At 37.4% G+C, this 14,504-nt stretch overlaps 1 protein-coding gene across 1 annotated transcript in view; it reads left to right on the plus strand.

Moving 5' to 3' along the window:
• LOC140157129 (uncharacterized) overlaps positions 1-14,504 on the plus strand; it is a 45,525-nt gene that overhangs the window by 3,247 nt on the left and 27,774 nt on the right. The window contains exons 2-9 of the mRNA XM_072180207.1: positions 2,233-2,323; positions 3,009-3,109; positions 4,664-4,724; positions 5,806-5,881; positions 7,641-7,684; positions 9,002-9,424; positions 10,145-10,235; positions 12,778-12,981. Coding sequence (XP_072036308.1) covers positions 2,290-2,323; positions 3,009-3,109; positions 4,664-4,724; positions 5,806-5,881; positions 7,641-7,684; positions 9,002-9,424; positions 10,145-10,235; positions 12,778-12,981 — 1,034 coding nt within the window. The 5' untranslated portion in view covers positions 2,233-2,289. The remainder of the gene's footprint in view (positions 1-2,232; positions 2,324-3,008; positions 3,110-4,663; positions 4,725-5,805; positions 5,882-7,640; positions 7,685-9,001; positions 9,425-10,144; positions 10,236-12,777; positions 12,982-14,504) is intronic.

A 14,504-nucleotide genomic window follows, 5' to 3' on the forward strand; every position in this document is an offset into this window, starting at 1 on the left:
AAAATTCCCCAAAACAGCATTTTGGTGGTGTTTCTAGCAGGCTTCCCGTTAGTGTGCGTCATTGCGTCCAGACGCGTATTTTACAAATTTGGACGCAAGTTCACATGGCTAATCCAGTATTTTGGGTCCATCTCACATGCATGTGGACGCAGACAAAACTTCGAAATTTTATCGTTAATTGATGATAAAAATAAGAAATTTTTATTCTTTTATATTTTTAAGATAATAAAAGCCCACCTGCTAAGAATTGAAGTAAATTCTGCAATATTTGTAAATGCAACGTCAGGAAATCGTGCACTTTTTGCATGCTTTCCGAACGATCGCTGCTTGATGGCCTGGGGAAGTCCCATATATATTGATTTGTTTACAAGCAAGCATGCTGGATTCAACATGTGCCGCTAACGTGCGGTTAATGTTTATTTAATTATTTATCACAACCCGACAATATTCAATTTTTAATATTTCATGTATATTTTCTCATAAATAATCTAGGTTTCCTTTATTAGTATTATTGTTACGATGAATAAAAGCAATTTTAAAGACAAAATCCAAATGATAACCCTTTTTCGTATTATTTGTGGCAGCGCGTGTTTTAGCTTTGTAGCATCAACAACATGTTAATTTAAAAAAAGAAATGCGGAAGTAAAATTACGAACGAAAATTTGCTCAAGATTGACAGACTTTGCTCATGTTTTTGCACCTGTTTTTGACCATGTTTCGGACCAAAACTGACACAGAAATGAGAAAAATTATCATAGCGAATGGAGATGGAATATCACGGCGAAAATGCATTTTTATTTATTTTTAACAATCAACATTTGGTGAGGTGTAGACCCGGGGTACGTGTGTATCGTCATAATCGTGAATTTCAGATGGACGCACAAAAATCTGTCTGGACGGCGACGCAAGTTTTTGCAACCTCGTCAGCAAACTTGCGTAAAAAAACGCACATTTTTAAAACTTTAACGGGAACCCTGGTTTCTAGACATTAGTCTCATGATGATAGCAGCTTTTTTTAATGGAACTGCTATCAAAATCCCTCTACAATTCCATGTGCGATTGTCTTATCACCATAAAAAATCATATATTTGGTTCAAGTGAAGTATAGAAAACATATTTATGTAGGTTTCCTTGACCAGCCTGTCCAATCTGTTCTTTTAAATTTCTAATCTAAATATGTATTGTGTTTGGACCCGCTCTACATGTAGGCGAATTTGGCTGACTAGCAAATGTGTTAACTAAGGTTTGCCTCTCATTGCCTATTGTATTTACTTTTTGAGATATTATGTTGCCAGATTCAGCCACTTGCCTGCTGCTTGCTCTATGCAGCAATCACCCGATTCAGAGCTCAGACTCCAATAATAATTGTCATCCTTTTTGTGAAGGATGCCAGGTTCGGTGCACAAAATCATTAGTGCTGTGGTCGGCACCGTTTTTTAATGTCGACATGTCGATTAATTCGTATACCGACGTCGACAGTATTCGACATACAAAAAATTTTTTTTTTTAAAAAGCAAGTTATAGGCCCAAAATGACTTGTTATTCAAGGTTGGAAACCAGAGAAATGCTGCTAATCAAAAAAAAAAAAAAAAAAATGCCAATTTTTTTTTACAAAGTTGGATACAGTTGTATATTTTAATTACTTTTGCTTCTATTGAACAGCTAGCAATGCATACTAATTCAATGTGTCCCTGACTGTTCAATAGAAGCAAAGGTAATCAAAATATACAAATTTATCCAACTTTGTAAAAAAAATTTGGCATTTTTTTTTTTTAGTAGCAGTATTTCTCTGGTTTCCAACCTTGAATAACAAGTAATTTTGGGCCTATAACTTGCTTTTCTGGCCAAAAATTTTTTTGAAAATTTAAAAAAATTTTTTTTTTTTTTTTTTTTTTTTTTTTTTAGAATTTTTTTTTGATGTCGACATGTCGGGATACGTGCCGACGTCGACATTAATGTCGACATAAGGCATGTCGACCACAGCACTAAAAATCATCAGAGTTATTTAATTCTGCTGATGGGACGATGACACCCTGATGATCCATCAGTCATTTTACCCATCTACTAAAGTTGCTTAAAGGTCCGTAACCCGATCGACAGCAACATCACCCCCCCCCCCTCCGATTTTCTCATTGTTGATGAGTTTTTGGTATTATTTAATAGATTATATTTTTCTCATTACCAATACCATCCTGAAATCAGATTGAAAAACTGTTTGTCTTTACTTTGCAGCAACTTGGAAGTTGATCTTTTGCTGTTCTAATTGATGTAGCATGTGAATAAAGGAATATGCTTCCATCGGACATAGCAAGACTAGTTTTAGGTAGGTAAATGAATGATCTATAATTTTGGGTTTGTTGTTAAATTTGAAAAAGTGGTTCAAAGTACCAGTAAAGGTGGTTGATCTCGATAGACAATCTTATCTCCCACATTACCTCATCAAAATACTGATTTTAGTAAGTTGAAAGCTCATATTTTTCTCATACTAAAGTGAAATGTTAGGCCTGACATTACTGTTCTGTGGGCAGTACGGTGCTGTGCTGACACATTTTTGCTGCTAGAATCCAAACTATTGGAGCAATGTAACTCAAAATTTGCAATAAGAATGTTAGGGTGATTGGTGTCAATATGAGGTAGAAACCCACCATTTAATAGGCTATATGTACATGAAAGGTATTTAAGCCAATATGATGGTACTCTGGAGTGCACACCAGTGTCCTCTCTTTCAATAGCAATTTTGCCAGACTAATGAAACCCACCTTTAAGCGTTCAGTTATTAATTTCTATCTTAATCCTGCAACAAATTCAGATGCAAAATCTGATAGATTAGAAGCCAATGGATATATATATCATGTTTGAACTCTACATACTCCTGAAAATAACCCTAAAACTGTAAATATAGCTAGTCTGAAAGTTATCATTTTCAACATTATTTTTAGTGGAAATAGTCAATTATGCATCCAGAATTTTGGTTCTAACAATGATCACACTTGTCATTTATGCCACAGGTTACCTTCATGATGAGGGTCTTGAGGCTACCTCTAGGGCTTTCCTGATAGAAAGCCCTCACCTGGAAGAACTGAGACAGAATCCAAGTTCATCAATATTGGTAAGATAACATGTTGATATTGATAACCACACTTTGTTTCACCTCAAGTTTGATAGTGACATAATAGCACTGTTTATGTACATGTACATGTCTGCAGTGTAATGCAAGCATACCAACAAACTGCCCTTGTATGCATACATGTATGTGTATACGGTATGCGGGATAACATACAGTGACTATCGAATGTGCGCTTGTGTCACTACCAAACTCGAGTTGAATCCACACAATATACAAACTTCAGTACATAAATTCCAATGGTAATACATGTGCCAAATGGAGTGTCTATAGTTTACACAGAGTGTGACCTGATAGAGAACTCAAGACTCCATATGGGAAAACTGTCATATTGAATTGTCATCAATGTGCTAATCTGTTTAATTTAAAGTCCACACTCACCCAAATGAAAGATTTTGGAAATATTTTCCACAGGGGAGTATGAATTTCAAATGGAATTAGCACATTTATCAACTCTATTTAAAACTGTCCCTCCCTCGTGGAAGATTTAGCCCAATTTTTAGCCTTGATTCAAGGCTTCTGCCTTTTTCTCTTCTTTCTTCCTTTTAAAAAAAATAGCTTTACCATTTACTTTTGCTCCATGAAACCTTACCCAATTGACTATAAATGCTACGGTTTATACAGGCCTATATTGCTTAATATAGATCAATGTTTTTTCTGAAGTATTTCCATGTCATTCTTGGATGTCATTCTATCCATGCACTGAGCATGCTGGTTTTGACCACAGAGGGGCCTGAGGGTTCATGTGTCTGACCATGGTCAGACCAGGGTGTCACTTCCATGATCTAACTTGGGAATCCCTGCTGGCTGCTTACAAAAGCATCAAGCACACTGTATACAAGAGACAGGGTATTCTCACACTAAGAGGACATTCCTTCAGTTTTGGCAGAGGCATGGCTGGATGATGTTCTATTCTGTCGGTCCGTGTCACGTCACTTCCGGATGATGATGTTCGAGGGAAAACAAGTCCCTGATTCGATTTTTGTTGATGATTTCTGTCATTGGTGTTATGTAAATTTCGACCGCAAATAGTCAGTGGAATCAAACAGCCGTTTCTAAGTCTTCAGAGTGGAAGAAACTTACTTAATTTACCGTTTATATACTGACAAACTTAAAATTAAATTCCACGGTCGAGTGTCGTTTTGTTCCAAAATTGAATGCCACTCCAACAACATCGCTATGTAGCCTCCTTCACAGTCGGTTTCTGTTGTTCATAACAAACCGTGAGCCACATGCAGTTTGGGCCAGAGACTAGAGATAGCCCGGATCTTGGACCGACAGAATAATGTATGTTGTGTGGCCATGGTTTTAAATAGGTCTATATACCAATGGAAAATGAACAATTAAAATTGATAGAAAAATGCATCAGTCTATAGAAAGCCTGAGGACTTGAAGCAAGTCTACCCAATTTTATGTGTAAGAGTTGGGAATTTGTTCTATTTATTTTTGAATAGATAATTTATAAAGTCTTACCATTTAGCCCTTTGCTTTTAATATTAAAAATGATATTGAAGTACTTGTTTCTCTTCATTCTTACAGCGCCCAAGTACTAAATCACTCATAGCAACTTTAGAAGAATATGAAGACATCAAAGACAATGGTAAGGTCAAAGTTCATGGTATCCTGAAAGTTTTTTGATAAAGTATTTTTCATTGTAATACTAAGCACAAAGTACGGGTGTACACACACACATGTCTGCATGCGAAACATCTGCCTCAACGCATTAATATTACTGACTCACTGGGATGAAAATAGTGGTTGTTGTATTCAAGGGATGAGAAACATTCACTTTGCGGCAACAGAGTAAATGTACAATGACACTTTCAATTCTTAATTAACTTAGCACCAGATTCACCTGTGTGCTCCCCATACCAAGATATGTTGAGGTCTTTTGGAGCCAATGTGTCAAAAACTCTTTTTTCCACAAAATTACCTTCCCTTTAAAAGATGATCACATGAACTTAAGTTGATTGGATTTTGTTTGTTTATTTGTTTGTTAGTTATTAATATTAGTATTGTAGTACTTAGTCAGAATTTGAGAAGGCGTCGTCATAAACTTAACTGAATTGGGACACTTTCATCATCCACATTGTGGCATCTTATACATCTAGTGTGTATAATTTAGAATAAAACAATGTGTATTCTGATGAATTAAGGGATCTAAAATGAGCGTTTATTGCGTTTCGACAGTATTTTTTGTGGGACATGAGAGCACCTCATCAGACCTATCGAATTGCATTCTGAATACGAAGCATGTCTTTCTGATATCAAATAATTTTCATTTTTTGAAAATCACAATATAATACAAATTTTATGACAAATTATAAAAATGTGATATTTTTCAAATTTTTGATATATAACAGTCCTCAAGTAAATTATATAAATCTAATGACATATTCTTAAAGTGTATGTAGCAGGGAGGAAAAGCCGACGGTCAATTGAAAATTTTGACCTCTCATATTGAAGATATGGATTTCTTCGTATTCAGAATGCAATTCGATATGTCTGATGTGCTCTAATGTCCCACAATAAATACTGTCCAAACATTCATACCCCAGCCCTTAACTTGATTAGGATTTAAACCAACTTAGATGTTATGAAAATAGCATTCAGGAGAAAACCAAGTGATATTATTTTGTTGTACATTTACTTTGATTGTTGTTATTTTTTACTATGCACAGAAAAGAGAAAAAATGCTCCGGATAAAGTATTGAATGGACTATGGAGAAAGTTTGACAGTGCCTTGAGTCAAATAAAGTAAGTTTTCACCATGCTGAAAAAGTGTTATACACCCTCCACCCGTAGTATACAGGGTGTATCAAAATTAAGTATACAGTTTTAAAAATGCCGTTAGATTAAAAAGTATGAGGTCTTTTGTCAAAATTCTCTAGTGGATAACTTAATCAACATCTTATCCTCCTACGGCTGAAAAATCACTGGCGTGTGACTATTAATAAGGATTTGGTGGCTACTTTTGTGAGCCGAGTACAAAAAGCAGTTGTGCGAAGTCAACTGGGTTTAAATGCACGGTGCTTGTTATTGTTGTGCAGCCAAGAGACACGTGCAGGTGTACAGATCATTTGTCCACATTGTTAGGGTTCCAATCCTGTGCATGTATGATAACACATGACTTTTGGTAAATCTGGGCGACTATCTCCTTACATATGCTAGGTTTTACTTGATAAGGATAATAGCAATATTAAAATGGATACTCCACAGTACACACCAGAGCAAAGAGCCTTCCTTGTTGCAGTGTACCCTCACACCCAGAGTCCAGCAAAAGTGCTTCGAAGATTCCGTCAGCAGTACCCAAATACATGGCCCCTTCACGTGGCGCTATTTACAAAAAATTTGCGAAGTATCAGATAGAACTTCAAAGATGCATAATTGCTTAAGTTGACATTCTCAGGCAGGACAGACCTCTCATTTGACGTGGTGTGAACGCCATGTTGAGGAGAGCCGAAATCTGCATACAGAAGAATTGTGGGCATGTGGAAGGCTAAGACTAAAAATGTCAATAACTGTAAACAGTAAAGAAAGTGGTGAGACTTTTTTGGTAATTTGTATGTTGTTTTGATTTTGATTGACTTCACGCAACTGCTTTTTGTACTCGGTTCACAAAAGTAGCCACCAAATCCTTATTATTGGTCACACGTCAGTGATTTTTCGGCTATAGGAAGACAAGATGTTGATTAAGTTATCAACTAGAGAGTTTTGACCACAGACCTCATACTTTTTAATCTAGCGGCATTTTTCAAACTGTATACTTAATTTTGATACACCCTGTATAGGACATTCTTCAAATCTGGGATGTATTGCATATTTTGCACCACTCCTTTGAAAATCTAACCTGCAATGTATCAAAATTGCACTCATTTGTGACCCAACATGTATCCCCCCAGTTCAGTCAGCAAATTTGAGTTTAAGATACAGACAAAGTCAGGTCTTGTAAAACATTGGTAAGCAAATTCATACAGTATTCATACAATCAGAAATCAACTTTCAAATTGAATATGGTCAATATCCAACTCATGTTTGATTACACCACATTTGCAGATATACTGTAAAGAATCGCCTAATGGTGCATATGGGCTCCTTTGACATAACTGGAATTTTAGGCACAAACTAAAAGTGCCCGCTCATAAAAACCCACCAGCAAATAAGGGCATAGACCCTTATTTCTTGTTGGGATTTTCAGAGGAGGAAGCTCTCTATTTGTATGTGAAATTTGCCCAAAGGCAAAGGAGCCCATGTGCACCATAGTTGAATCTTTACGGAATGCTGCAAGTTCTGTTAAGGCCAAATGTTAAGGATATATTGAGAGGTGAAGATTATGTTTTATACTTCCACATGTAGGCTTTATCTAGGCTGACACCTGTCATTACACTGGGCAGATTCTCTGGCAGAGGAGGTTTGTAGATATGAATATGCAATGGAGGAAATAAATCTCATATCAGTAATGCCTAGATTTGACAATTTCAATTTCAAAACATATGTATGTTTTCTCTCAATTCAGATACAAGTACCAACCCAGCGAAAACTCTTTAGAAGCTCAGACAAGTAAGTAAATTATGAGATATTTCAAAGATTGTTTTTGTAAGATGATGACTTTCATCAGGGCTGGCTTTACCTTTTTCAAGGCCCTGGGCCAGGCTAAAATTTCAGGCCCCGGCTATCTGGATCCACATGTTATACGCCCGCCTCACCCCCACCCTATCCCTGTAATATGTATGCATGATGAATAGCATTTTGGAATTGATTTAGTTAGGATATCTTTGATGACTCACAAGCAGGTAAAGTATGTTTAGGTGGTACAACACCCCTTGATTAACTTGTGACAATTTTTGCATTTTTCTCAAAAAATAATAACACACTGGTAACAAAAGTTATGTATATTATAGGGCAAGAATCCAGTTACTATACTGGAATTTGAGTGACTTAAGTCAAGTGATACGTTATTTATGATAAGAAAAGAGGTACCGCTAGAATATACCTCATTTCTTAACATATATCCACTTGTCTTGAATCACTGAAATTTCAGTGAAGTAATTGGATTCCTTGCCCCTATAATACATAACTTTTGTTACCAGTGTTTAGTTATTTTTTGAGAAAAATGCAAAATTAGTCATAAAATTTATCAGGGGGTGTAGTGCCACCTTAATTGTAGAAACATTCAAGACCAATATATGCAAGCAATCGCTGTATTACCTTTCATGTTGTAAACAAATTCCAGTGACAGTTACTTTAGCACTGGCGTTGACACGTCAGAACTTCTTCCATGGCGACATAGTGCTCAGGAAATGGCCCAGGAAAACTTTGTCATGCAAGCTCATTTTCACTCAAAACTCCAATGTATTTTCAACAAAATGCAGTGCCAACTCTTATCTTTTACCTATTATTTCACCAACTTTTCTTGTTATTTGCCTTTAGGGGTCATACTTTTGGCAGTATTTTGCCTTGTTTTCAGCATTTTTGCTGATTTCAGCATTTTTTGTTATTGTTTTCAGTGTTTTTCAGCCTATTTCTGAATCAAATTCACAGAAATGGTTAAAAAAACATGGTTTTAAGACCAGTTTTCATGCCTGTTTCTGGTGTAGGTAGCTATGTGATCGCTATGAAGACGGCCATCTTGAATGTTGCCAATGGTGTTTCTAGATATTGTTAGAAAAAACAATTTTACAATTATCCTAAAATCATGAAAAAAAAGTCCTGGTAAGTTTCGGAACCCAAATGTATGTCAACACACTGTCGACTTCGAGATACGAAATATGTCGACACCAAAAAACAGTGCCGACACCACCACTAAGTTACTTTAAAATTAATAATGAGATTCCTTGATAATTTAAGTCCTTGACAATTCTACATGTCCTTTCACAGAACGCTCGAGACAGAAGCTCGTAATTCTTCGTCAGCAGCAAGGTCCGCCCGGAAGCAACATTGTTCTCCAACCAAAAATTCAAGGCCAGCTGATCATTCCCAATACCTCCACTCCAATAACCATAGTAACAACACCAAAAAAGTCGCAGGTGGTGACGCCGCTAGCGAACCCAGTGACACAGTTACCTATACCGTATACAACAACACAAATTGTTATTCCAAATGTGTCGCCTGCTGCTTCTACAGAGACTACCACAGATTTTACGACAAATCCAACATTGATAACGAGTCCAGGGAGTAAGCCTGTGTTCAGTAGGATTCCTCAACAGATATCACAGAATTCAGTCGATAATGTGGGGAGTGTGTTGGAGAGTGGCGTAGTTCATCGGCAGAGGAGGGATTCTGGCAGTTCAATAAACAGTGGTAGGTTCTTACGTGAGTTTAGTCAAATCCAGGTGTGCTACAAATTGCTTCCCTGAATTTGGGAAGGAGAGTTGTCAGGAGTGTATTTCACATGAATTACGGTGGGATATGAAGCATATTCTGGAAACCATGATTAAGTGTGCTTGGAAGACTATTTAGAGAGTGGATTTGAGCCCTTCTTTCACACACAAGGAAGAACTGTCTGCTAGCAGTAAAATGCTGGGTCTAACTTATTTTTGTAAAATGATGGAGTTGGGCCCTTCTTCCACTTAGGTATTCAATTGCATTACAGCACTGCACTTCCGATGTTGGGAAGGTTTGTGAAAACTGCACTCTTGATATTGCTTGTTTCAAATTAACTTTGGGATGCCTTCAAAACCCAACCGCCAGTGTGGTGGCAGAACCAGCGGTTTAACTGCTTTCTATTTTTCCAAACAATAGAAAACCAGACCCAATTGCCAGGTCTAGCAGGTGCCAGCAGTTGATCAGCATTTCGTCATTGGGCAGGAAAAACCTCCTATTTTCTTGTGGCCCTTGAACATGTTTAAACCAAAACTGCCAAGAGGTTACATAGGATGGTTTGATTTAAACATGTTCAGGGGCCAAGGAGGTTTTTGAAGCCATCCCTTACAAGCTTGTCATGGAACTTTCTGAACCCTTGCTGTAAAAATTTATGTTAAAAAAATGGACCAAAAGAGTATCATGTATGTTTTCTTACAGGTTTCTCAGCATCTGATGTAGATTATTCACAGCTTAGTCCCCTGAAGCAAGGCCAAGACAAAAGGCAATTCAAATCACCAAAGAGGAAAAGGTTTGTGTATAATGCACATATGTGATGTGATCAAGCAAAATCAGTCGGAAGTCGGAAATATTGATTTTAATATATAGCCAAACAAAGAAAATTTTGATTTTGAGAAATATTTCCTTTGTTTACTATTGTTTTGGAAACTCTTTAACTGCTCATCATATCTTTTGAACTGGTTGTCCAATTTCAATGGTTTTTTTTGCAAAATGTAGCTTTGCGATTACTTTGTATAATCCTATAAGAAACTAAAAATTGAATATGTCTGACTTCAGACTGATTTTGCTTGATCACACCAGATAAATTCATGTAAGAAGTTAAGTAAATGGTGTGAAATGTAGGAAACATCACTTCTGTCATGAATTGGGTATTAATATTGCCAATGACCTTGATTTAGACTAGGCTTGTAAATGTGACTCGAATCTCTAGTTACATGTACGCCAGACCCGTGTTATGAAAGGAAACTTTTTTTGTAAATTAAAACACAGCATTATTGCCAAAATTGGGATAGAATTGGAAAGAAAACTCCAATTTACAACATATGACTCTTACCGAAAGTGTAGACATCAAAAGGCGATGGGTTCAGTATAGTTCCCAGCTGTTTGAGGCACAAGATGACAAGGTGTATGTACAGTGTGAAACGAGTGAGGAAGAACCTCCACCATTGAGATCTGAAGTTGAGCTTGCCATGGAACAAATGAAAAATGTTAAGTCACCTGGCATTGATAATGTAGCTTCTGAGTTGTGGAAGGCAACTGGGAAAGAAGGGATAGACCTAATGTGGCGTCTATGTGGTATCATCTGGAAAAAGAAGAAATGGCCGAGAGACTGGTGCAGGGCAGTATTTATTCCACTGCCAAAGAAGGGAAATTTGAAAGAGTGTGCCAATCACCGGACCATCAGCCTGATTTGTCATGCAAGTAAAGTGCTTCTGAAGATCATCATCAAGAGAATGAAGAACAAAATGGAGCAGGAAATATCTGATGAGCAGGCAGGATTTCGTGAAGGAAGGGGTACTAGGGACCAAATTGTCAATATCAGGAATGTGATTGAGAAATGCAGAGAGCATAGACTTCCTCTTTACATGTGCTTCATAGATTACAGTAAAGCTTTTGACTGTGTTAGCCACCCTCAGATGTGGGAAACTATGAAAAAGATGGGTTTTCCAAGTCATCTTGTGGATCTGATCAGCTGCTTATATGAAGACCAAGAATCGGCAGTCAGAATAAGTAGTGGAGACACAGATTGGTTCAAGATTGGAAGAGGCTTACGACAGGGCTGTGTGCTATCACCAAACCTATTTAACATCTACTCTGAAGACATAATGAGAACAGCTTTGGAGGGGTTTGAAGGTGGAGTGAAGTTTGGCGGTACAAGAATTACTAACACTCTTATTTGTAGCAGCAGAGTAGAGCTGATTGATCTTTTGAAGCGCATCAAAGAGGCCAGTGAAGAAAAACACCTTCTCCTGAACACAAAGAAGACAAAAAAATAATGGTTGTAGACAGAGAGAGAAAAGTGATGAGTTTGTGATAGATGGACAACAGATTGAGGAGGTGAAGCAATTTGAATATCTGGGTTCAATGATTAACAACAGTGGTGATAGCACAACTGAAATTAAGAGAAGACTGGCTATTGCAAGGACAACTGTGCAGGGCATGTCAATCATATGGAAAAGCAGAGGCCTATCCATTGACCTCAAGGTACGCCTACTTCGTGCAACTGTGTTTTCCATTGCCACTTATGGATGCGAGTCTTGGGCTATGACCAAGAATGATAGAAAAAGAGTAGATGCTTTTGAGATGTGGTGTTACAGGAGGCTTCTACGAGTGACATGGAAAGACAGGAGAACAAATTCCTGGATCCTTGACAAGATTGGTACAAGTCTAACCATCAGAAGCGGCATAATGGAGAGAAAGCTGAAGTACTTTGGCCATATTGTCAGGAAACATGGAGGTGTAGAAAAACAGATTTTGCAAGGGGCCATGGAAGGCAAACGAGGAAGAGGACGCCACCAACATCTTGGACTAATGACGTGAAGCTGGTTTCTAACCAGGGAATGCAAGGTGCAACACACTTGGCATCGGATCGAGTGAGATGGCGTACTCTTGTGAAGACCACAGCAGCGCTACACAGCGCCACCTGACACAGAGAGAGAGAGATTTAAACAAGGGATCCACAGTGTATTATCACCAAATATCGTACTTGTCAGCATTGCTCATATGTGTGGTGCCATTACTTACTGATCCCTTTCATTGAGGTGCACTGGCAGCCTCCTAGATAAGTTGGGCTCACGGTAGACTCATTTCATACCCATATTCAAGGAATAATACAAGCATAATTCAAGGATTAAACATTAAGAATAGATCTAAGTGTGTGATCTCCTATGCAAGAGCAAATAAAGGCAAATATGATATACTAGCAAATACATTGCCATACTTCAGAGAGAGGGAGAGAGAGAGAGAGATAGAGCGGCAGAGAGAGTACAGTGAGTGGCAGACATGTGAATACTGAACCATTTTTGACATTCCATGTTCCATTATTTTTGCAGCGGTGCACCCAAAAGAAAACCAGCGCGGATACCAACAGACCATCAGAAGAAACCCGACCCTCCCCCACCACCACCAGGCTTGACCCCAACAGAACAAGAACTGGAGGAAACACGGAGGGATTTACCACAAGTTCTAGAAACACTGTTGTCCAATAGGGAACTACAACAGAGACTAGCAGGCAACATAAATAAAGCCCTGCCTACGTAAGTTGGCTTCCATATATGTGACTGTTTCACACAAGATTATCTATAACAAATTGTTTTTAACACAAGTATCCACATATAAATGATGGCCACTGCAAAAATTCACTGACCATCCAGGATTTGAACTTGGGACCTTAAGAGCACCAGACCTATGCTCTACCAAGTTTGTCACTCAAATTGATTTTGAGGTGTAGTTTAAAGAAATATTGAACCACACTTCAGTAGTGTCTGCTGCATGAAAATATACATTTGTGTACATCCATATCAAAACGATGCACTTGTCGGCTGCTACATGTGTCTCATTTCACATAATAGCTAGGAATAAATACCAGACTCACATATCAAGTGTAGGTCACTTCATATCATCCCCAAGTCAAATTATATAAGGAATGATCAATGTATTCCTAAACCATGTGAGTTGGGATGATTTGAAGTGACCTCCACTTCGAAGATGACCCTGATATTATTCCTAGCTATTATGTGAAATGAGACACATGTAGCAGCCGACAAGTGCATCGTTTTGATATGGATGTACACATTTGTGGATTTTACAAAGCCACTGTAATTTAACATGTAATCCTATGGAAGAGTTACGGCAGGTTAGATGCATCGTTAACTCTTTGTGTGCAATGCGGACTATACACAATCAATTTTATTGATCAATATCAAAGACCCTAGAATACAAGAGTGGATACAAAATCTAACATTGTGCGCTGTACACACAAACATAATAGTGATTTTATTGTCCAACCGTCAATAAAATCAAACTAGATTAGATCTCTTCAATAATATTGAAGATAAATATTATTTTGTATCCAGTCCTGCATCTAGGGTCTCCGATATTGATCAATCAAATTGATCGCGTATGGGCAGCATAACTCAGTCCCAGGAACCACAATTGCAATTCTGTTAGTTTACATCAAATTGGGGCCTTTTAAGGGATGGGGTATGAACGTTTGGACAGTATTTATTGTGGGACATTAGAGCACATCAGACATATCGAATTGCATTCTGAATACGAAGAATAATTTTGATTTTTTGAAAATCGCAATGTAATACACATTTTATGGCAAATGATTAAAAAATTCAAAAATTCAATATGAAAGGTCAAAATTTTCAATTGATCGTCGGCTTTTCCTCCCAGCTACATACACTTTAGGAATATATCATTAGATTTATAAAATTTACTTCGAGGACTGTTGTATATATATCAAAAATGTGAAAACTATCAAATTTTAATAATTTGTCATAAAATTTGTATTATATCGTGAATTTCAAAAATGAAAATTATTTGATATCAGAAAGACATTCTTCAGTATTCAGAATGCAATTCGATATGTCTGATGTGCTCTCATGTCCCACAAAAATACTATCAAAACGCTCATTCCAGATCCCTTACAGGAGTATGAATATTAAATGAAAACTGGAACCTAAAACTGCATTTTGTTGTGGGGAAACTGGAGATTAGACTACCATTCGCACCATCCTCATTTATTTTGTTTCGGTATCGGTACAATTAGTCA

Source organism: Amphiura filiformis, chromosome 7 (assembly GCF_039555335.1).
Source record: "Amphiura filiformis chromosome 7, Afil_fr2py, whole genome shotgun sequence".
In the NCBI taxonomy this organism is placed as follows: Eukaryota; Metazoa; Echinodermata; class Ophiuroidea; order Amphilepidida; family Amphiuridae; genus Amphiura; species Amphiura filiformis.